This window comes from Myotis daubentonii, chromosome 3 (assembly GCF_963259705.1).
Source record: "Myotis daubentonii chromosome 3, mMyoDau2.1, whole genome shotgun sequence".
Taxonomy (NCBI): Eukaryota; Metazoa; Chordata; class Mammalia; order Chiroptera; family Vespertilionidae; genus Myotis; species Myotis daubentonii.
The window spans coordinates 215,848,611-215,871,454 of NC_081842.1; the positions used below are offsets into that span (position 1 = coordinate 215,848,611).

Consider the following 22,844-nt stretch of genomic DNA (forward strand, 5'->3'; position numbering starts at 1 on the left):
CACTTTACAGGGACATTTACGGGGAGACTCCACGCGTTATCACAGGGGGAGGAGGAGCCTCTCACACCTGTGTGGGTTCTGTTGTTAGTATTGGGTTATTTTTAATTTGGGTGTAGCTGGGCAGCCATAATTGGCCAGAGATATTTTGCTGGTGGTATTCCTACATCTGTTAATGCTGCTGCTTAACTAGCCAGCTCTCATTTGACTTGAAATGCACTGAAGCGTGCTCTGATACTCACCCAGTGGCGGTGCTTTGTTGGGTCTGCCATAGTGAAAGGACTTAGCCGACTTGATGAAATCATCATATAGACAGAGATATATGGGATGGCTCCATGGCCTTTGCTAGTGGGCTTTGTTGCTATGTAAACCATCTGACATGAGGTCATTTTCCTATGAGGCATGTGGTCTTTGGATGAAAAATGGAGTAATTTTATTTGACATTTCAGACCACCTGGAAAGGGTTTAGTACACAGGTGTGTTGAAAAAATTAATTACCAGCTTCACTCTGGGTGCTAAACTGGCATCATGGAGTGGGACGGTGTGGTTTCTCTGGTGGGATTTGTACGTCTGAGTGGACAGGAAAGTTGGTGTTAAACAATTTTGTAAGTAGTAATTAGAGAGTCAGAAACTTAGCAGTGAACACATGTCAGGAGACACTGAGTCAAGACGGAGGGCAGATGGCTGGGAAATCAAATAGTGCTTTGGGAAGACCAAGCTAGCTCACCTCCAGACTCAGTCATTTAGTCTAGTCAGTCAGTCAGTCAGCCAGTGATTGATTGCTGACCAAGCGCTGCTTTTGGGGCTGGGATGCAGAAGTGAACACATTGCCTGATGCATTTAGTGTCATGTAAAACATGTCATGTTACATGGTAATAAGAGCTATGGTTAAAGCAGAGTAAGGTGAAAGGACATGCAGATTGAAGAAGTCTAATAGGAAGCTGATTTACTGGTTCATTTAATTAATAGTTGACTAACAATGTAGAGTTTTTAGTAGTTTTTGTAGTAAATTTCATATTGGTTTCCTCTTACTGCATAACAAATTATGCCCAACAGTAAAAATTACCTCAACTGTCCAGTGTGGCTCGATTGGAGTGCTGTCCTGCATACCAAAGGGTGGTGGGTTCCACTCCGGTTAGGGCACATGCCCAGGTTGTAGGTTTGATTCCCCAGTTGGGGTGTCTGCAGGAGGAATCTGATTGATGTTTCTCTCTCTCCCTTAAAAAAAAAATCAATAAAAAAATTACCTCAGCTTAAAACAATAATATTCATTTATTATCTCTCCATTTCTGTGGGATGAGAATTTAGAAGTGGCTCAGCTGTGTGGTTCTGAGTTGAGGGGCTTTCGTGAGGTTGCAGTCAGATGGTAGGTGGGGTTGGAGCCATCTTGAAGGCGCCTTCACTCAGGAGCCCGAGCCAGGAAGCCTCAGCAGCTGGGGGCTGGAACAGGGGGAGCTTCTAGGCGTCTCTTGACCCCTGTGTGGTCTCCCAGCACTGCTGGTGGCTTCCGGAGAGCCAGCCTTTGTGTTATGGTGGCTCAGCGCTGTGTGTCTGCAGAGGCAGAGCCAAGCCAAAGCTGTATTGCTTACACTCCAGCCTCAGAAGTCCACCAGCATCACTTCTGTCCTATTGGTCCAAACAGTTACTCTTGGAGAGTGTATTGGAGAGCCTCGAGGAGGCCGTGGTCTAGGACACGTGACTGTCCATGTTGAGGCTGTGAAGGATGATACTCTGAATAGAAAGTGTAGGTGAAGTCTGAGCTAGAGAAAAATGTCTGCTCTAGAAGGGAGATGAGAACCATAATAAAAATGTGCTTATTATTTTAAATAGTTATCCCGTTAGCCTTTTTAAAACTTTAACTAGTTTAATGAAACTATTAACTATAGTTGACCCTTGAACAACTCAAGGATTAGGGGCACTGACCTTCCGTCCAGTTGAAAATCCAAATGTAACTGTGTAGTTAACCTGGACTAATGCTAGTAAATGCAAAGTTACTTACAAAGTAGTCAGAAATGAGAGCAATATACGAAGACTCTTGGAAATGCCCACCATGATTGCTGGCATGTCTCCTCCCAGACAAATTGGTTCTGGGTGCTATTTATTGAAAAAGTAGTGCTTTCCTCAGTCAACCTTTCATTAACGTGTTAAATATTTAAAACCCAAAACCAAATGATACTTTTCAAAGCACAGCATCATTAGTATACCTCCAGCAAGAAATATGTTTTAGATACGGTGACAGGAATCTATATCAAACAAGACTGTATGGATGAAACGCAATAGGTTCTCATGTAATGGTTGGTCAGTAAGAGCCGTTGGTGGACACGACACTGTGTGATACAAGCGTTTGGAAAGGCTTTCACTTCATCTGCGTGGCATCGATGTTCTCTTTTTTCACCTTGCTCCCTCATTAGCATAGGCCCACATTCAGGACACATCTTCACTGTGATTCTGTCGTCCCAGGCCTTCAGAAAAGCAGTGGGCATACTCCTCTGACTCCCTGCCTGGCTGATAGGCTCGCACTTTTATATCTCTATCCGGGAGCAAGGGGGCACTGTGGATCGCTTACTTGCAAATATGCCTGCTCTTCAGTCCCCTGAGAACCAGTAAGTTATTAACATAAAATTTTGTGCAGAAAACAGGGTAGAGCAGAAGGAGCCATTTTCACAGTGGGAATCATTTTAATACCGACAGTGTTTTCCAAACAGTTATGTAAGAGGATGGAGTGAAGTCACTTTTCGAAGTCCTGGTGTGCGTTTCTGACTGTGATGCACTAGTTAAAATTCACCAGTGGGAGTTAATTGTGAAAGCTCTCAGCCAGGAGTTAATACAGAGCTATTTTTTAGCCATTTCTGAGGCACATTCCCCTCGTCCTGCCTCTCTTCTCTGCTGCGGACACAGGTCAGATCCAGCCCTTGAGGAGAAGAATGTTGGGAGTTCCAGGTGCAGATGAGGGCGATCAGTGCACCTTACTCTGTGAGGGACTTAGCCCCAGCCTACTACTCATCTCTTTGCTATCCAGTTTGATGTTCAGAATAATTTTTTGAAATGGATAAGGCAGGTCTTTTTTGCTAATTTAAAAGCTGAAGAAATTGAGGCAAGAATAAGTTATGAGACTATAGCCCTTACATACTTTTATAGATTTTTGAGAACACTTACTTTGAAAGGCAAACAAAGGCAACAGATGCCCATCGCACCATCTGCGATCTGCACCGTCCTGGACTCCATTCTTAGGCCTCACCCATCCCTGAGGCTCCCAGTTGTTTACAGATGTCACCCTTGACCCTGGATTGATGGTATGGTTTGTTTTTCCTTCTGTAAAGTGGAGATCGTAGTAGTCCCTGATTGACTCATTGAAGGTTGTGATGTTTCAGTAAGTCAGTGCACGTAGCCCTTAAGACGTGCCCTAGCACTACTCAGTATTAGCTGTTTCTGTTGTTGCATAGGGTGGTGTTTCCCTGCCGGTTTCATATCATGACGCATACCAGCGAAGCTGCTAGCCTAGACCCACCCTGCCACCCCGAGGGTGGAGAGGGTCAGCATCTGGGTAGGCCATGGGCACAGGACTCGGGAGGCTCTGACGTGGGGCAGGCTCGGCAATAGCACCATGGACTTTGGAACGTAAAATTTTTATCATAAGAGAAATGTTACTGCATTGTGACCCAATTATGTTTATTCCTATTAAGTATATCCCATTTCAAAACTGGCTGTGTCCATAACAGCCATGTCAAAATTTCCTTTATGGACAGAGGAGCAGACTAGGTCCCAGAACTTCCGAGTTTGAATCTCATGTTCTTTGCATTCTACCAAAAATAAGAAATAGAGCTTTCCAGACAGAGCCTATTAAAACACAGGTTAACAGTAAATACTGTGTTCAGGTAACTCACTTTTTTTAAAGCCAGGAATTAAATATTCTCTACTAGGAACTTACAGATAGGTAACTCCTGATGATATGAAATTTTAACTCAGTAATGGAAAACTACAGCAGTTTGTCTAAAAACTGGAGCATAATTATGTAGCATGACAGGGGTTCTAATTATCACTACAATGGCAATCATATTACAATGTTTGTGTATCAAATTAACATGTACACCTTAAATTTATACAATGTTAAATGCCAACATATGTGAAACTGGAGCACAGCCACAAACTAAGTTTATAAAACAAAGCAAAGAATAATCTCCTTGCCATAAATAAATTTATATTTATATTTGGATCTCATCTGGCTATGAGGATTCAAAACTAGCAAAGGACTTGCTTTCTGCTCCCAAGGAACACATGCAGGTTAAGTGGAAACCAACACCCGCCAGCCCCTCAGTCCAAGCTCCTGAGAGTGGCCCGGCCGCAAGTCTGTGGAGCATTGCGAGCAGGCTGCTGAGCACTCACTGGGCAGTGACCCAGCCCACGTTACCGCCTTTTAAGTGAGCACAGTCTTCTCTCTCCTTCACCCTCAGCCTCCGAGCGTTCTAATATCTGTACACCGTCCGGCACGGAAAAGGTAAGGGACGTAGAAAGAATTCATGAGGCCTGGGATTTCAGCACTGGAAATGCTGAATTTCAGCTCCACTAAGAAACAGACCATGTCTGTGAGCTGACATTCAGAAGCTTAGAGTACAGGCAGACCTCACTGATGTCAGCCCCCCCCCCCCTTTTTTTTTAACAAATAGAAGGCAAGACCCTCCATCAGCGAAAACATCATGGCTCACTTATTGCAATACTTGCTTGATTGCAGTGGTCTGAAACCAAACCCGCAATATCTCCAAGGTATGCCGAGACATGTCTATTTCTAAATCGATAATGTTAATTATTAAGTTAGTCTTAAAGACTTTAAGGTCTTCGTTTGAAGAGAAATGAATTAATAGAGGGAAAGGAATGTTTAACATATTGACCTATGCTGATCACTGACCAACTCTGAGTGGGTTGGCTTTGTTTCGATTTTAAAGGCTCCTCTACATTTCTGGTAAACCACAAGGTAAAGGCTGGTCTCTGAGCAGCAGATGTTTTACCAGTTTTGAGGCCTTGTGGCTTTCCATAGAGAAGTAACAGTGCAGGCCACATGAAGCTTTTACTTCCTTTTTTTTTTTAATTTTTTTTTTTTAAGTGGAGCCAGTGGTGCTTTGCACTTGATAGCATAGTCATTGAAATGCATTGACAGAAGTGGTCTGTGTTCACCACCAGATGTCAAATGCATATTTCTAGAAGCAGTTTGAAATGTCTGAGACATTCAAGCAAGTGTTCCCAGTGGGTTTGGACCATAGATTTAGCCTTGGGAACAGTCATAAGAATCTTGAATGATATTTAGAGCCCAGGGTGCAGTGGGAGATATATTGGGAGGGAGGTTGAGAGCAGCAGGAAGCCTTGAACAAAGCCGTGGGAAGACTCCAACATTTAGAGGTTGAATAGAGAATTAAGCCAGGTGATATGAGGAAAATCAGGAGAGTTTCATGTCATGGAACCAAGAAAGTCAGTTCAAAATGAACCCTTTGATTTTTAACTATTTCCCACGGTGACCACCCTAGCCCAACCAACCTGTCATCTCATGGTTTGTTTTTTATATATATATATATATATATATATATATATATATATATATATATATATATATATATATATATATATCTGCACTAATAAAAGAGAAAAATGGTAATTGGCATACGACGATACCCTTTTCATTGGCTAATCAGGGCTATATGCAAATTAACTGCCAACTATGATTGGCAGTTAACTGCCAACAAGATGGCGGTTAATTTGCATATGTAGGCACAATGCAGGGAGGCGAAAGGGAAAGCAGGAAGAAGCCCCCTGCCACTGACAGTGATCAGAAACCCAGGGGGGAGCTAAGAGCTGGGGGGCAGGGCAAAGGCGGCCCTGGGGCCGCCTTTGCCCTGCCCCCCAGCCATGATCGGAGAATCAGGTGCCTTTGCCGCCCTGGCCAGTGATAGCAGGAAGTAGGGGTGGAGCCAGCGATGGGAGCTGGGCACGGTCGAAGCTGGCAGTCCCGGGAGCTAGGGGTCCCTTGCCTGGGCCTAAAGCGGAGCCCACAATCGCGGGGCCGCTGCAGCTGCAGGTCGCCGCTGTCTGAGCCGGACGCCTCAGCCAGAGGCGTTAGGCCTGGGCAGGGGCGGAGCCTGCAACCGCAGGGAGCTGGGGGTCCCCTGCCCAGGCCTGACACCTCTGCCGGAGGCCTCAGGCCTGATCAAGGGGCCGATCTGGTGATTGGTGATCGGAGGGTGATGAGGGTCAACTCCTCTGGCCGAGGCATCAGGCCTGGGCGGGGGGCTGAGCCGGGGATTGGGGGGATATGATGGTCCCCTTGCCCAGGCCTGAAGCCTGGGTCAGAGGTATCAGGCTTGGGCGGGGGGTGGAGCAAGCGATCAGAGGGAGATGGGGGTCCCCTGCCCAGGCATGATTCCTGGGCCAGAGGCCTCAGGCCTGGGCGGGGGCCAGAGCCAGTGATCGGGGGGAGATGGGGGTCCCCTGTCCAAGCCTGACACCTCTGGCGGAGGCATCAGGCCTGGGCAAGGGGCCGATCAGGCAATCGGAGTGTGATGGGGGTCTACGCCTCTGGCCGAGGCATCAGGCCTGGGCAAGGGGCAGAGCCAGCAATCGGAGGGGTCTGGGGGTCAACGCCTGAGGGCTCCCAGTATGTGAGAGGGGGCAGGCTGGGCTGAGGGACACTCCCCTCCCCCCCCCCCGCCCAGTGCACGAATTTCGTGCACCGGGCCCCTAGTATGTATATATATCAGAAACATGGGAGCTCCAAGTGCCTAATACTATTGGGAGCCAAATAGAATAAGGTACAGTACCTGTCTTCAGAGCCGTAGACTCTATTAGTACATGAGACCTTATACAAATAAATAAATGCCAGGTGAATGGGAGGGAATGGTCAGGGAAATTTCCTTTTGGAGTGGGAGGGAGTTGGACTTGGGTTTGACGTAAACTGGAGGTATCTTGAGTAGACTGTAGTGTAGATAGTAGAAAAGGTAGCCCAGAGTCTGGAGTTCAGACAGTTGCAACATGGATCAGTTGGCATTACTGGACATCTGGTTAGAAAGGTAGACAGAGACGGATCCTGGAGGGCCCTGAATTCAGGGCTAAGGTGTGTTCCCACCACTCTGAATAGGTTAAAGCTATCCTGAGAGAGGGGTGGGAGCAGGACAGTATGGGACACATGGTGAACTTGGAGGTTTTGAGAAATTCCTTGCAGGGGCTTGTAAATGGCTGAATGAGGGAGCTGGGTTAATAGGCCAGCTAGTAGGAGAGAGGAAGAAGGGCTTGGCCTGAGACTAGCACTGTAATAGGCAAGAAAGGAGGACATTGAAAGACCTTTCATAGGAAGAATACTGAGGACTTGGTGACTTGATGTTAGGGCCAACAGGAAAGGGCAGAGTCACAGATAATGCTACCATGACTAAAAATGGTTCAGACTCTTACCTCATTTTACAGAGGGCGTGGCAGTGAAGGGCATAGATTTTGGAGCCTGGGTTTGAATTCTATCTTTTTCTTTGAGGCGTTGGGTGACCTTGCTCTATTTAACCATCTGTGCCTTAGCTTCCTTGTCTGTAAAGCGAAGATAATGCATTTCTTTTAGGTTGCGAGGATTGTAAATTAATATATGTAAAGTCCTGGCATATAGAAGATACTTAATAATTGTTAGTAGAATGGGTGATGTCCAGAGGAAGAATCAGAATCTGCACTCAAGTTTGCTCAGCTCCACCACTGGAGCCTGCTGTTCTAGAGTCAGCCTTCCTCAGTCGCCGCCTCCATTGTGCCGGCCTCTCCTCGTGGGGCTGTTTGTCCTTTGGCCTGGTCCTGGAATTCCACCGTCACACTCACGCCGGGTCACCCACCTCGACTTTGTGTAGACTCTCCTCTCCTATAACCACCTCTGTTTCATGGAGGGCCTTCCGAACCCCCTCCACCTCTGCATATGCTGTCAGTTCTTCGTGATCTGGGCGAGCCTCACCATCTTGGGGAAGGCGCTCTGGACTACACAGTCTGTGCCTTTGGCTGAATTAAATCCCAGATGTGTCTGTAATGCCTCCACACATGTATCTTACCTGCTAAAAATGAATCTGTTGTAATAAAGGTCCATGGCTCCTTTTAAATTCCTCCCAGTGCTAGGTGCACAGTGAATACTTAGAGTGGATGAAGAAGCATTCATTCTGATGGCTGAGGTTGAGTTCAGGCTCCCTCATCTCACTCCTGGGTTATCTCACCAGCCTCTTTAGCTGGTCTCTGGATTGCAGGCAGTCTGCCCCTAGGCCACAGCCACACTGCCACTGGAGCCATCCTTATCCAGTCTTTTCATGGACCTTAAGGCCTCAGCCTGGTCTAAAAGGCTCTCTACAACCCGATCCGCTCCTGCCACTCCAGTCTTACCTGCTGGCACTCTTTTCTGCACACCCTGTCCTCCTTGCAGTTCCCAGAATGTTCTGTATGCCCTTCCTGGCTGACTCCTTTGCTTGAAGCCCTGCTGAGCACACCTGGCAGGCTCACTCTCTTCCTTGTCACTTCCTCCAAGACACCAGCAGTGTAAATTGCTTCCTCCTCCCAGCCCCACCCACAGCCCTTTGTTCCTCTGATGCTTTTCTAAGGGCCCAGAGATTGATCTGTTTACCTGTTTGTCATGGAGCTCCTTGAGGACAGGGCAGCCTCATTCCTCTCCATGTCCCCCATGGAGAAGCCTTGCACGTAGTCCAGGATGCGTGTTGTAATTAGAATGATACTTCTGTTAAGTAACCGAGGTCACTCTTGCAGACTGGAGGAGGGCTTGCTTTTTTTGTGCCTGGACAGACTTTTCCTTTGACCTATAAGAATTATAGTGAAAATTGACAGTGATGAGTCATATCTTAGAAAGGGGTGAAATCTGAAAATGCAGAGCCTCGAGGAATGGAGTGGGAGGTTGCAGATCTGTCTTGCAGGCCAAGTCTGGCTCCTCACTCAATTGGCCCGGCTGGTCTCAAACACGGGGAGTGGGAGGGCTCTCCCCCGGTGGGCAGGTGATTTATTGGCTGGGAAGCTTCCACGGTGATTTAGTTGTGAAACGGCGCCTTGCGAGGTGCCGGCTAATGCCTGGGCCTCGCAGGAGCAGCCGCCCACAATCCCGGGGCGGAAGGGACCGCGGGGGGTCGAAGGGACCGCGAGGGTCGAGGGTCGTGGGGCCAGCCTCCCATTTTGGAGCCCAGGGGAGGCTGAGTGCGGCGGTAGCGCTGCCGGTGCCCGCCGGGAGGGAAGACTAGAGACTAGAGACGGAGGGGCCGGGGAAGGGCCCCGAGTGCCCGCGCGGCCCCAGCACCGTGGGCGCTCCCTGCACACTCCCGCTGCGGTAGGAAGTTTCTGTGCTTTGCTGCCAGGATTTATTCCTGTGGTTCTGGGGGAAGGAACTAGAGACCAGCGCGGTACCGGGAGGCCTGGCGCAGAGTCCCCGGGCGGGGGCCGGAGTGCGCGACCAGCGGGCAGCGCGGCAATCCAGGCCGCCTTTTGCAGCCGCCCGCGGCCGGGCTCCGTGCGCCGCTCCAGCCTCCTCCCCCGGTGCCAGCGGCGGCCCGCGCTGCGCGGCCGCGGTCACACACCGAGCCACCCGCTGCCACCTCCCTGCGCTTTGTGGAGCCGGAGCCCGTGACAGGCGCGGCCTCTCGCTGCCCGGGACCCTGAGTGCGCTCGGCGCCAGCCCAGCGGACCTGTGGCTGCCCGCGCCCCGCGCCCCCGGACCTGGACTGCCGTGGGGGGTAGGCAGGGTTGGGGGGTAGGCAGGGCTTCCGACCCGCTCCGAGCCCCGCCCCGAGGTGGGGGCCGGGGGAGCCGGGAGCTGCCCCTACTGGGCAGGGAGGGGCTGCCTGGGAGGAATGGGACAAAGTGAAAGTCTCGGGACTGCTAAGGAAATGGGCGGAGGGGGGGTGAGGGGCACGGGAAGAAGGAAGGGGTGCTGGTGGGTCTCATTGGATGCCCTGGAGCGGCTTTTAGTGGCGGAGATGGCGGGGCAGGCCAGCTGATGTTCAGGCCCCGGTGGGCTTCTGATGTCGGCCCCTTCCTAGTGAATTCCTCGGATTACGGAAAGGGCTGTTAGCCCTCTGGCGTGTCCTAGAGAAAATTCTCCAGGTTTGCTTCTGTTTCCTCCCTTCTGCTCGACACTCTGGGAAGCCTCGTTCTCAGGTGGAGAGCAGTTGTGCTGCTTTATTGAAACGCGGAACGCATTTGTTGTTTATATCTTCGTGGACCACGGTGCAGACTGCGGGCACAGGGCACAGATTGCTTCCGCGCCGCAGGCACGACCTTCTTTCCCTAAACCTGTGTGGGATGCGGGCTGGGGGTTCTGATGGAGGCTGGGACGGGCCCGTCCTGGTGGGGAGCAGGTCTGCTGCTGAAACACACCCGTAGCCGGTCAGTATTCCCTGGCCAAGACTTTTTGTTATGCTGCTGATAGCCGAGATCTTTGCTTTGCGGACATCCTGTTTTGTTTTCGGTTTTTACATCCCATTTGTTGTTTCTTTCTATCACAGAAACGCTTCGTTAAGGGGCTCAGGCAGTACGGCAAGAACTTCTTCAGAATCAGAAAGGAGCTGCTTCCCAATAAGGAAACAGTGAGTACAATTGGACTTTATGTAACTTGATTTTTTCCTCTTCGCTCCTGCTGCTTCTCCTCCACACTTGATCTTATGAAATGGTTTCCTTTAACCCTGCGCTGTGCTCAGACTCAGGCTGGCCTCTAGCATCCTATTCTTCTTCCTTCCTTGGTGGTTAGTTTTAGATCATGATTCTAGATTAAAGTGACAGCGTGTGCCTATCTCCCGAAGAAAGTGACTCCTGCTGTGAGAACAGGAAGGTCCTGGGCACAGGGTTAAGGGAGGAGGGAAGGGCCAGGGTGTTGGGGAGTTAACGTGTAATTTTAAATACAGCGGCTGAAATAGGAAATATCATTTATCACCAGTTTGGATTTCGTTGATTGGTTTATAGCTCATATACTTTGAATTCTAGTGGGACTTTTTCTGTATTTAAAGTTGCTATGTTTTGAAGAGTAGTTTTAACTCTTTTTCTAGTCCTACAAGTTTGCACTTTTCATTTGAGAGATGCATAAGAATTTTATAAATTGCTAAATGAGGCTTTAAAAATTCCTGTGATATTTCACAAAGCTGAGAGTCAGATCTGATGAGTACTCTTACTAAACGTGGGTAGGAGGGTTTGCTGAGAACATTTCAGAGTGAAGTTATACGATGAAAATATTAGCAAGGGATTCTGTTTCATTTATCTGTAATTTCCTACAGGTACTCTGGCTAGGTCAAGGAATAGGGGAGGCTGGGGGTGCAGTAGAACTTGGACATGTGCCCTGATGTCCAGTGTCTGTGGCTGAAGTGCACTTTTAGGCTCGGGGATGGGGTCAATATTTAGACATTTTCTCCAGGAGTGGAAGGGGAGATGGACGAAGAATATTCATTATAAAAGTACGTAGGTTGCTATGTTTGGTTTGGTTTTTCGGTTTTCTAATTGGGTTTTGTGTATTGATTTCTTTTGATTATTTTCCTTTTTGTTTTTAATGGACATTTCTGGACACTTTCTGGACAGTACCTTAAGAACAGCGATAACATAATAGGGGAAGCGGGTTCTGAGATTTCAAGTATAACCTCCTATAAATCGGTGGTTTGCATCATCAGTCATAACTAGATTAAACTTTTAATATTTATTATACATCTAAAAATGCTGAGAGATGGGTCATGAGAATTGTAAAAATAGAGAAAAATGTTCACAGACATAAAAATTAAATATGTAATAATCCATAAAGCCAACTTATTTTTTTATCTTTCCAGAACAAATTGGAAAGAGGTATTTAATATAGAACAGTGAAAGAAAGTTTTCTGAGGATTTCAGTTATTTGAAGTTTGATATCTATTTTTAAAAACTAAAATGCCTTTACCTGAGTGTAGGAATTTTGATTTGGCCAAGTTGGGGTGAAATTGAAAAAGATCATTGAGTAGCTTTGACTTGATGTGATGGCCTAGCCCTAGATCATAACCTCTTAGCTCAAGTCTTACCTATCCCTGCATGCTGCTAAAACTTGCAAACCACGAAGAATGTGATACAAGATATGGCTCGACAATTACTTTATCCTTCTGTTTTAAAAAATCAATTTATAATAGCAAGATTAAGCACTAAATTTAAAATCTGTTTAGCATTTGGAAATGCTAATTTTATCTAGTTTTAACTCTTGAGTAGGATGCCTTGGTAACCTAGATTAAACCTAAATCTTTGATTCTGTTTTTCTTCTTGCTCTTGGCTCCTCCTCCTCCTCCTCCTCCTTTTTAAAATATATTTTTATTGATTTCAGTGAGGAGGGGAGAGGGAGAGAGAGATAGAAACATCAACGAAAGAGAATCATGATCAGCTACCTCCTGTACTCCCCACACTGGAGATCGAGCCTGCAACGTGGTTATGTGCCCTGACTGGTAATGAAATTGTAACCTCCTGGTTTATAGGTCAATGCTCAACCACTGAGCCACGCCAGCCGTCTGTTCCTTATTCTTATTGATGATGTCAAACTCAATAAGTAGTGTTTTCTCACTACACCAACTCTTCAAGCTGGTTGGTTGCCTGTGTTTCTCTAGCACATCTTTCCTGGGACCCTTCCCCATCACTTCTCTTGCCATCTCAATATCCTGGTCATGTGGCTCCTCTCTCTACTTCTCTGGCACCCAGAAGTCTTCCTGTTTTAGCCTCTTCAGGGCATGGCCATCAGAGCTAATGGGAGAGTTGCTTGCTTCACCGGAAGATTTATTATGGCTGACATTGGCTAACTGTTCCTGGTGTCCAGTTGTCTTTGCATAGAATTGGAGGAGTTTGTTAGTAGAGTAAATCTGTAAGTATTCTAATCAGCTGGGAGAGGCACTCATATTTTCCTTAGTTATCAGCATAGGCAAGCTAATCATTCACAACTCATGGGGAGGGGAGGGCAAAGGTTCTTTTTCATTTTTGCTGTGGAAGATGAAATATGCAAACACCAGTGTTTTTGGTTGAAAACTTCCTCAGTAGAGATCTTCATATGGTTATGCCTCTTTTATAGCAAATCCTTAGCTACTTTCCACATTCTGTTCTATTTACCAAAATTATTAACTCATTTCTTTGCTATTCTCAACCGACTTGAAACTTCAGAAGGGTGTCAGCATCCAAAGAGCACGCTTGATTGGGCCTGGACCTGGGTCAGCAGACCTGTGCTCTATTCTTGGTTTCACCAGTAACTGTAGTACGTGATGATCTCTTTTGACTGTGCAGTCTGCTTTGAGCTGTATTGGGAAGTTCGGGGCAAATCCTGACAAGGACTGGGAAGTTATTTTTTCTAAAATGGTGTTTCTTTGCATGAGAATTTTATAGGTGCTCCATACAATCTTTATAAAATGTCCACACATTTTATAAAGGCTATCGCTGTGCCTGAGAGCAAATGATGGCTCTCGCCTCCTTTGCCACTAACCTGCTTTGGGGCCTTACACAGATTATTCAGTCTCTCTGTCCTTTAATGTCTGTGTCTGTAAAACGGGCTGATTCTTCTACTCTTAAGAATAGTTGTGAGCCCTAGCCAGTTTGGCTTAGTGGATAGAGCGTCGTCGGCCTGCGGACTGAAGGGTCCCGGGTTTGATTCCGGTCAAGGGCACATTCCCAGGTTGTAAGCTCAATCCACAGTATGGGTGTTGCAGGAGGCAACCAATCAGTGATTCTCTCTCATCATTGATGTTTCTCTCTCTCTCCCTCCCTCTTCCTTTCTCTCTGAAATGATTAAAAAAATATTTTAAGCCCTGACCGGTTTGGCTCAGTGGATAGAGCGTCGGCCTGCAGACTCAAGGGTCCCAGGTTTGATTCCAGTCAAGGGCATGTACCTTAATTGTGGGCACATCCCCAGTGGTGGGTGTGCAGGAGGCAGCTGGTCGGTGTTTCTCTCTCATTGATGTTTCTAACTCTCTTTCCCTCTCCCTTCCTCTCTGTAAAAAAAAAATCAATAAAATATATTAAAAAAATATTTTAAAAAAATTTTTAAAAAAGAATAGTTTTGAGAATTTAAATGAGATACCATTGATAGAGTGCCTAAAAACATTTGAAAATGATTGGTCTTCCCATCTACCCCAATACCCATCTACCCCAATACTACACAGAGTAGCTAAATGCCATGAAAGTACATAATTATTTTCTGCTTATAAACAAATTGAATCTGTGTAAAATAAAGTACCTGTTTTTTATTAGTCTCACTTGCCAAAAATTATTTTAGTTGAATAACTGGGAAGGGGTGGAGGGCAGTGCCTACTTTAAGGGATGTATTTTGTCTTGAAGCTTTGTTGAGGAGACTTCCATTCTTACCAGTTCTTCAGTGAGTTGTGCAGACAAAGGTTCCTGGTGGGTATGGACATAAACAGCTTTCCTAGCTCTTTTGGTCTGGTGTTTATTACACAGGCACTACATCTGGCTGTTCTCCGAATACTGCTGCCCATTGAAGTGGGCATAGTGGTTATGATTGTGGAAAACCGCTGTTTATAGAGGTTTAGTTGAGTGGGTATTACATGTCAACCTCATGATACCCAGGAGAATAACCGCAAGTCAAATATTTTAGTATCATGGTTGTACAGATATCCTGAAGTTTATTATCATTCTCTGTAACCTTTTGCCTCCCTCAATAATTAGGAGTAAATAGAGGAAAGAACCTTTGCTGAGTGTATCAGATTCTGCTTGGCTGTGCACTTCTCTCTCAAGACACTATTGGGCCTAAACCACATGAAGTCTTGGGTGTGAGTACATTTGTGTAAACCACAGTACGTGTCCCCTCGCTGAGATTCTGAGAGGATGACGGAACCAGGCCCCTTGGGTTCTGCTTTAAGGACTTCAGGTGCTCTTAGGATTGATGAGTTACGCTAAGGTAATGCCTGAAAAAATGAGAGACCAGATAGAGTTGAATCTTAATTACCAGGAGGGGAAACCATGTTATGAGTAATACAAAATCATGGGTGTTCCAAAACAGTCTTTTGTTTGATTTTTATACAGACTTTGCAGTTTTCTTCAAAATTATGAGATGATTACTCAGGTGACAGTGACATTTATCTTTTGTGCTGAACACATGTTTGTGTTGTTTGAACCAAAGACTTTCAGTATCTGACACCTGGATGATTGTCCCTTGAATCCTGGCTGGACTTTGTGTGTGGCTCTCTCTATCTGCTGTTGCTCAGACAAATTTAGCCAGCATTGGATCCTAGACAGGGAGCACTTACTCAGCGACCTGTCTCAGATGCAGCTAATATTAGTGAGAAGACAATTTGATCTGCTCTGAGTTGGTAGAGAGAAGAAATGCCCCCAAAGTTGTAATTAGCCTGTGGAGGAAGGAGGTGAAAAGGCGCCCGTCCTTAACTGCCTTTCTCATCTCTGTAGTTGTATTTTTGAGAACCTAGTCCAGTAGAAATTGAGCTCATGTTATTTGTAAACCCAGTCGCTGGTACATTAATATTTACTGTACTAGAAATTCATTTTGCCCCATTTCCCATTGTTAGAGCTAAACATTCCATGTAGTTCGGTTTTTAGAAACGTTGTGTACTTACTGAGCGCTGTAATGGGTAGAGTGTCTCCAAAGAGAAGCCAGATGCCGTCCGTGCCCTGCAGGGAAGAGGAAACCTTTGCGTGTGCTCAGGGTCCTCCTTGGCGGGGTGGAGGTTCAGGCCCTTCAGTGTGCACAGAGGCTGAGGGCTTCTAGTGTTTGACAGGCCGAAGCTGGGAGGGAGGGTGGAAGAAAAGTGACTTTCCAGCTGTAGGAAATATCACGAGCAAAGGCATGGAGACAGGAAATTGCAAAACATGCCCAGCGAGTGCACTAGTGTGGCTGGAGGGGAGGCTGCATCCAGCGATGCAGGAGGACTTAGGCCAGAATTCGGGCTTGCAGGTGACTTTGGGGGACCTTGCACTCTCTCCAGAGAGTGCGTTTGGAGATCCCCCCTTGAAGGCTTTAAAGAGGAAAAAAAAGTGAGAGCATCCAAGCTGAGGTGTGAAACCTTGTTCTTGTAATAGTTCAGTCTTGTAGTAAGACCGAAAACGGGAGCTGACAGTGACTTAGGAAAATGGAAGTCTGTCTTTATCTTGATTTTCTCTATCAAAAATGTGTCACTGTTTTTAATGGGACCAAGAACCCAATGAACGGGTAAGTGGTTTTGATGTTTAGTAGTTGTTGTTTTTTAACTTTGGGTGATAGGATGAAAAGTATTAGATATTTAAAGTTTTAATTTGAGAAATATCATGAAAATCAACACCTTTCTCAGCCACATTTCTGGGAGTGAGTTCTGTTAAATATGTACATAACTATTGAATATTAATTGTTCATTTCTTTGGACAAAATATCTTTTGCATAGAGCCTATTCTCCCAGCAAAGAATGACTACTATTTGGAAAGGGCTTTAGGACTGAGTAATCGAGATTCTGTTAATATTAAGAGGTTAAAAATTACTCTAGCATTCAATTTGAACGTTCAGCATGAAGTTTTCTCTAACCTCAGATTATAACCTTAGATAAACAGTTTTCTAGCCTCATTAATGCTTAATCTAATGTTACATAACAGTATGGACTTACTGCATAGGTTGATATTAATGAGGACAAATGTGTTATAACCACATAACGATACTTTAGGAAAATCTCCAGTTTAAAATCAGAGACCTCTACTGCAAATGCTGTGTGTCCTCACCGCTCGCAGCGTGACCCTGAGACCAGGGTCATCACATCACCTGGCTCTTGTGACAGTCGGACTCCCAGGCTCCGGGCCTGTTGAACAGCGTCCTTAGGAAGCACTGCGTTTACGTTAAAGAGACTTGCAGAACCCGAAGCCTGTGTGCCACATTCATTCTTGGAATAATACTGTTTTTATTCTGTGAAAGTTGTAAATGGTTTCACTATGAGGACTTGATATTTGTTTTTCATATTTTACAAAATTTTTCACACATACAGAGAAGTATCTGGGCCTATTTTCATTATCAATGATAGACTTCCGTAATATAGCTTCCCACTTCCCAGCCTTCCCTAGAAACTCAATTGTAACTCCTGTCATATTTCATATAAAAACTGTTGTCCTCCTCTTTAAGTTGTGACATAGTCATTGTTTGTGAGTCAGGCTAGGCTACACCTTGTTTGTTTCTCATAGAAACCTTTTTATTTGAAAGAATGACTTCTTACTAATCTGAAGTTTACATACTTAATACTACAGTTGTTTCTTTTACTGGCACACATTAAATATGAATAAGAAATATAAGTGATTTGAGGTTGGCAAGATTGGGTAAAAGGGTAGACATTTAAGTGCCATACTTTTTCTCTTAATTACTTGTCCTCAGGAAGATACAGAGAGAGTTGGAATTTTCCATGCGAGGCGGAAGTGATCAATAAAAACAGGCGCTGCATTTGGGGGGCAAGTACTGTGTGTGATCCCATCGTTATTCCCATGTCGGGGTTTGAATCTCTTCACTCTGATGGACTAAACTGTATGGATGTTTGGGCAGTGGTCCAGTTTTGACTGGGGTCATCTAAGAGAGATTGGCTGCTTCCTTGTGTAAGTGAAGCAGTTAAGAAATTTGCATGTAAGAAACTTTTGGTGTTGATATGGGGGGAGGGGGGAAGGAGGTCTTAAAAATTAAGTGACTTTTTAAAACCAGGGACCGTGTATATTTGCTGCTCTCAGTGTTAACGTCTTAGGTGTCTTTGGCCTTACCTGCATATTAGAACAGGTGGGCATGGCACGAGAGTGCTTCAGTGTACACTAGGTAGTGCTTGTAGAATCTGCACTTTGAAAACTGCCTTGGACTTTTAAAGTATTGCCGAGCACAGCGCTGCTTATAAGGATCAGTTTTATTTATTTGCTCTTGGTATTTGCTAACCCAGGTTTCTTATGATCCAGCTGGATCTTGATTACCTGGGGACTTTTAGATGGAATCATTTATGACTTTTAAGCCAAAATAGACGCACCGATTTTATTAGCTAGTAAAACAAATGAATGGTTTGAATTGGTCTTTAAAAAGACTTAATCGTTGTGATTACTCTGGTTATAGTCATTGAGTTTATCTATTTGGAGCTCATATTTTATATTGCTAATAGATTTTTTTTAATCTTACTAGATCTGTGAACTCATCCTAACTTTGAAAATTCAGTTTGCTGAAGTTTTAAAAAAAAATACATCTAGTCTGTTAAAAGCTGACATTAAAAATAAGTTTCAAAATGTATCTGAAATCATACTCCTTCTATAATTGGTTCATTTTAATTTTAAGTTATGCCCTTGAGTAACACTTAGAAAATAGAGTAGAAATTAATTGTATTGTTTTAAGAAAAACATTCACCTCAGTTTTATTCACAGCTTACCGGTGGTAGAAAAATCATGCCCCCCTCCACCCACCCATAAGTTTTTTTTCTCGTATGTAATTTGAAAAGCATGACTTGTATTATAAAAATAGGAAATGCAAGCAGGAGGAACCTTGCTTGAGACACCAGAATTCCATTAGCTAAGTTTTCTTCTTGAGATGTTCAATTTTGAAATTGTTTTCATATTAATAGCCTTTGTTTTGTTTGTTTGTTTGTTTGTTTGTTTGTTTTGTTTTTTTTTTACTATGGAAATATGGTTCTTTCTTCTGTTCAAATGTCTTACATCCTCTAAATTGTGGCATCAGTAATGCCAGGATTTGGCCTTTGAGCATCTAAACCAGTGGTTCTCAATCTTCTGGCCCTTTAAATACAGTTCCTCATGTTGTGACCCCAACCATAAAATTATTTTCATTGTACTTCATAACTGTAATTTTGCTACTGTTATGAATCATAATGTAAATATCTGCTATGCAGGATGGTCTTAGGCGACCCCTGTGAAAGGGTCGTTCGACCGCCAAAGGGGTCGCGACCCACAGGTTGAGAACCACTGATCTAAACCGTCCTCACAGTTGGCATAATTGGCAGTGTTTTGAGAACTGTGTAGGGGAACCTTTGGAAGGTACTAAAGGTGACATAAAGAAATATTAAAATGTGGTTTTTAAAAGGCACTCTCTGTGGGGAGTCTGAGATGCTTGAGAGCAGGCTTACCCTCCTGGAGGTCACAGTCTAAGTGTGGAGAGGCCTGTGGGGCTTGAGTTCTTCCCTGGAAGGTGCCTGAGTCTCAATCACTGAGACTGCAGAGCCCAGTTACACAGGTCCTGCCTGGGCTGCACTTCTGAGAGCCACCTGAGTCCGTTCCTGCATGGACCCGGCCATACACAAAAAGCCCAGCTCCTCTCTCCGCAGACCTGTATTTTGCTCTGCCCATTAAAGTTTAATATTTATCTTATTTTAGTCTTGAACTTTAGACTCTACTCCTTTCCCCTCCCCCCATGCATTTTCTTTCTTACACACACATGTATGTATGTCTTTATATAGAATGTAAGACATTCTGGGCGGGAACCACATTTTAATATTTCTTTGTGTCACCTTTAGTACCTTCCAACAGGCCCTTAATACCCATTAAAAATGAAATTGTATGTATTCACACATGTATAAATGAGGGATAAAAATACATGGTAACTATCCTATATAATAAAAGGCTAATATGCAAATAGACCAAACGGTGGAACAACTGGAACAAATGAACAACCAGTCACTGTGCACTGACCACAAGGGGGCGTGTGTGGAACATGGTAGGCGTTGGCCACAGTGGGATGGTGGAGCAGGTGAGTTGGGGCGCCAGACCAAGGCAGGGCGCTGGTCGTTGTCATCGGGGCGAGCCTTGGTGGTTACTGAAAATGCTTTGCTCCCGTGCGCCACGGTCCTGCTGGCACTCGCACCTGCTGCCAATGTCGACCCCACTCGCACCCACTGCCGGCGCTGGAGCCGCCGCTTGCACCCACTGCCAGCACTGCCCCACTCGCACCCACTGCCGGTGCCTTGTGCTGGTCCCAATCACTCAGCACCATCAGCGGGTATGAGCGGTGGCTGCCGGCCCTGATCGCCCCTGAGGGCTTCTCCACCTCCCCCTGCTCCTGACAGGTGATGGGGGCAGCAGCGCTGCGCGCACCCGCTGATGGCACCAGCCCTGCTCACACCTGCTGCTGGCGCCAGCCCCAATCACTCCGTGCTGTCAGTGGGTGCGAGTGGGGCCAGTGCCGTCAGTGCATGGGAGCGGTGGCGGCGGGAGCAGGGCTGCAGCAGACAGGGGACCAGGGCTGCAGCAGACAGGGGACCAGGGCTGCAGTGGGAGGGGCAGAGGGGGGGGCGCTCAGAGGATGGGCTGAGACCTGCCCCTGTGCCTACCTCAGCCTCACGACCCACAGTTCCTTTCAAGGTGCACAAATTCGTGCACTGGGCCCCTAGTAGATATATACAATCCTAAAAGAGTAAAGCTTCTCTGTGTTTTTAAGGAAACGTTTTCCTCACCTGTTGCTCTTTGTGTTGGTTTCAAGATCTTATCTTCTTTGGTGCTGCTTTAAAGACCAGTTGAAACCTGGGCACCCCAGGCTTTAGACTGTTTAGTGGGCAGAAAATCCTTGTTAACTCTCATGTCCCAACATAGTGAGACCAGGACTTGGGGTTCACTGTGCCACCTTGGACTTTCCTGCTCTGTTGACCATGGGCAGTAAGTCACCTCTACTGTTTGCATAGTAATTCTGTTTTCTCGATTATTTATAAGATTGAGGCCCATTGTTTATTTTTCTCAGCAGTTTTATTGAGCAAGTCAAGAATAAAATATTGTTTTAAGCAGTAGAGTAAGCCATTAGCCAATTGCATCTTGGCTTCAAACTGGTCACTAGTGTGTGTGTGTGTGTGTGTGTGTGTGTGTGCGCGCGCGTGTGCGTGTGTGTGTGCGTGTGCGCTGGAGGTGAGAGCCAAGCGAGGTGGAGGAGGTTCACTGTTGCCAGATTCTGCAGCTTTTCAAGGTTCCTGTGACTGTTTATGGATTTTTTTCCCTTTTAGTCAGTTAGTGAGTCACCATCATATGCCATTTTATTATCTTAAAAACAGTCTGGAATTTTTATCCTGTGTCTTTTGCTTATGAGTGAAACACCCCTGAGCATGTTCTGAACAATATTAAGTTGACGTTTTTTCTACAATGCTTTGGTTATGTATTTTCAGCTGCAGCCATTATATCTTTGTTCCCAGGTACAAGGGTTGGATTTTCCTTTACTTTGGCAAGAAATGGTGACTTTTGTGTGTTTTATTATTGTAGAGGGCTGAAGCAGCAAAGGCCCAACACCTTTGGGATTTGGTGGTTCTTAATTCGAACACACACCTCCTCAGGTCTGAACTTGGTTCTCCTTCCCACAGATGCTCTGTTTTGGAATCGGGTTAGAGATCTGTGGCCTTGAGTTGTTAAGACAGGTGTTTTAAGTTTTGGAGGAAGAATTTGGAATTTGTGGAACAATTACATTCGAAAGGAAATAGGTCCAGTGAAACTGTATACCTGGCCAACTTCAGCGGAGCAAGTAAACTGGGCAAACTCTAGACATTCTGGAAAATGTGGGATTTAAAAAAAAGAAAAACAAAGCTTTCTTTTGTTAATCCTCATTGGAGGACATTTTTCCCATTGATTTTGAGAAAGAGAGAGAGAGAAAGGAGAGAGAAGAGAGAGAGACATCGATCGATTGATTGCACCCTCACTTCCCCAGACTGGGGCCTGATATCGAACCTGAGACCCTTCAGTGCTCAGGCTAACACTCTAACCATTAAGCCACATAAGTCAGGGCAAAACTTTTTTTTAATCCTCACCCGAGGATATGTTTTTAGAAAAAGGAAGGGCGGGGGAGAAACATCAATGTGAGAAACATCGATCGGTTGCCTCTCGCATGCACCCTGCCCGGGGATTGAACCTGCAATCTGGGTATGTGCCCTGACCGGAATCAAACCCGCAACCTTTTGGTGTACAGGACAATGCTCCATCCTGCTGTGCATTAAACAAAACTTTTACATTTCAAAATTTGCTCTGTTCTGTGGACTCAATTTAGTTATCAAAATTTGAAGCCCTGCCCAAGATGGCTCAGGTGGTTGGCGTGTACATCAAAAGGTTGTGGGTTCAGTTCCCGGTCAAGGACATACCCAGGTTGTGGGTTCATTCCTCAGGCATGCCCCCTACTGGGGATCGAGCCAGAAACCCAGGTATGTGCCCTGACCGGGAATCAAACCAGCAACCTTTCAGAGCATGGGACGATGCCCAACCAACTGAACTACACCAGCCAGGGCAGAAGCCCTTATTTCTTCTGACCATGTACGCCTTTTAGGTGACTCAGGGGAAAAGTCCATGTGCTTCTCTACCATATTGTGTCTACTAGATGATTAGGCAGAATAATATAGGATATAATGTTTCTTATATAGTCATTTTGTATGTAAATTAAAATGTGCAAATTTACCAAGTGGGTAGGTACCTGTACCCCATTTGGCCAGCGTATTTGTCTTAGACTCATACTAATGCAATGCATATTCTTTTCTTTTGCATTTTTTTTCTATTCTAATTACTAATTTCCCAAATGTTAAGTGCCTTACTAGGTATGTCTTATATGTGTTATAAAGTTTTTTCTAGAAATCAGTGACTTAGAGGGTTTAGCCAGTGTAAATGTAAAATCTTAGAGGGTTTAGCCAGTGTGAAATCCTGACACGTTATTTCTAATAGTCAGCAAGCACTTACCGAGTTCATTGAGTCTGATGAGAAGATTAGAGATGTGGTCCTGCTCCCTGGGGACCTCCGACTGGTTACCACATGTGAGTTGGCATGAAACCAAGTGCTAAAATAAACTATGTGGTGTGGACATTAAGTGGTAATGGGAGTTGAAGATGCTGGAGATGAGGGCTGGGGGAATTGTGTGCATCCTGGAAGTGGTGCGGTTAGGGCTGGAAGCTATCTGAAGGATAGGT

At 45.5% G+C, this 22,844-nt stretch overlaps 1 protein-coding gene and 1 long non-coding RNA gene across 10 annotated transcripts in view; one reads left to right on the forward strand and one right to left on the reverse strand.

Annotated features, from left to right (window-relative positions):
* Positions 1–22,844, forward strand: part of RERE (arginine-glutamic acid dipeptide repeats) — a 418,729-nt gene that overhangs the window by 350,301 nt on the left and 45,584 nt on the right. For all 6 annotated transcript variants that reach the window (XM_059691362.1, XM_059691366.1, XM_059691364.1 and 3 more), the window contains one exon: positions 10,497–10,577. In XM_059691362.1, the coding sequence (XP_059547345.1) occupies positions 10,497–10,577 (81 nt within the window). The remainder of the gene's footprint in view (positions 1–10,496; positions 10,578–22,844) is intronic.
* On the reverse strand, positions 1,251–9,719 carry LOC132231723 (uncharacterized). Of its 4 annotated transcripts, none has more exons than XR_009452124.1 (4): positions 8,615–9,719; positions 7,845–8,054; positions 3,154–3,279; positions 1,251–1,776 (listed from the first exon to the last, which is right to left on the reverse strand). It is a non-coding gene; the product is annotated as an uncharacterized LOC132231723 (long non-coding RNA). The 4 variants fall into 4 exon arrangements; XR_009452125.1 differs by having other exon boundaries at positions 7,845–8,057; XR_009452127.1 differs by lacking the exon at positions 8,615–9,719 and adding an exon at positions 8,377–8,553 and having other exon boundaries at positions 7,845–8,057.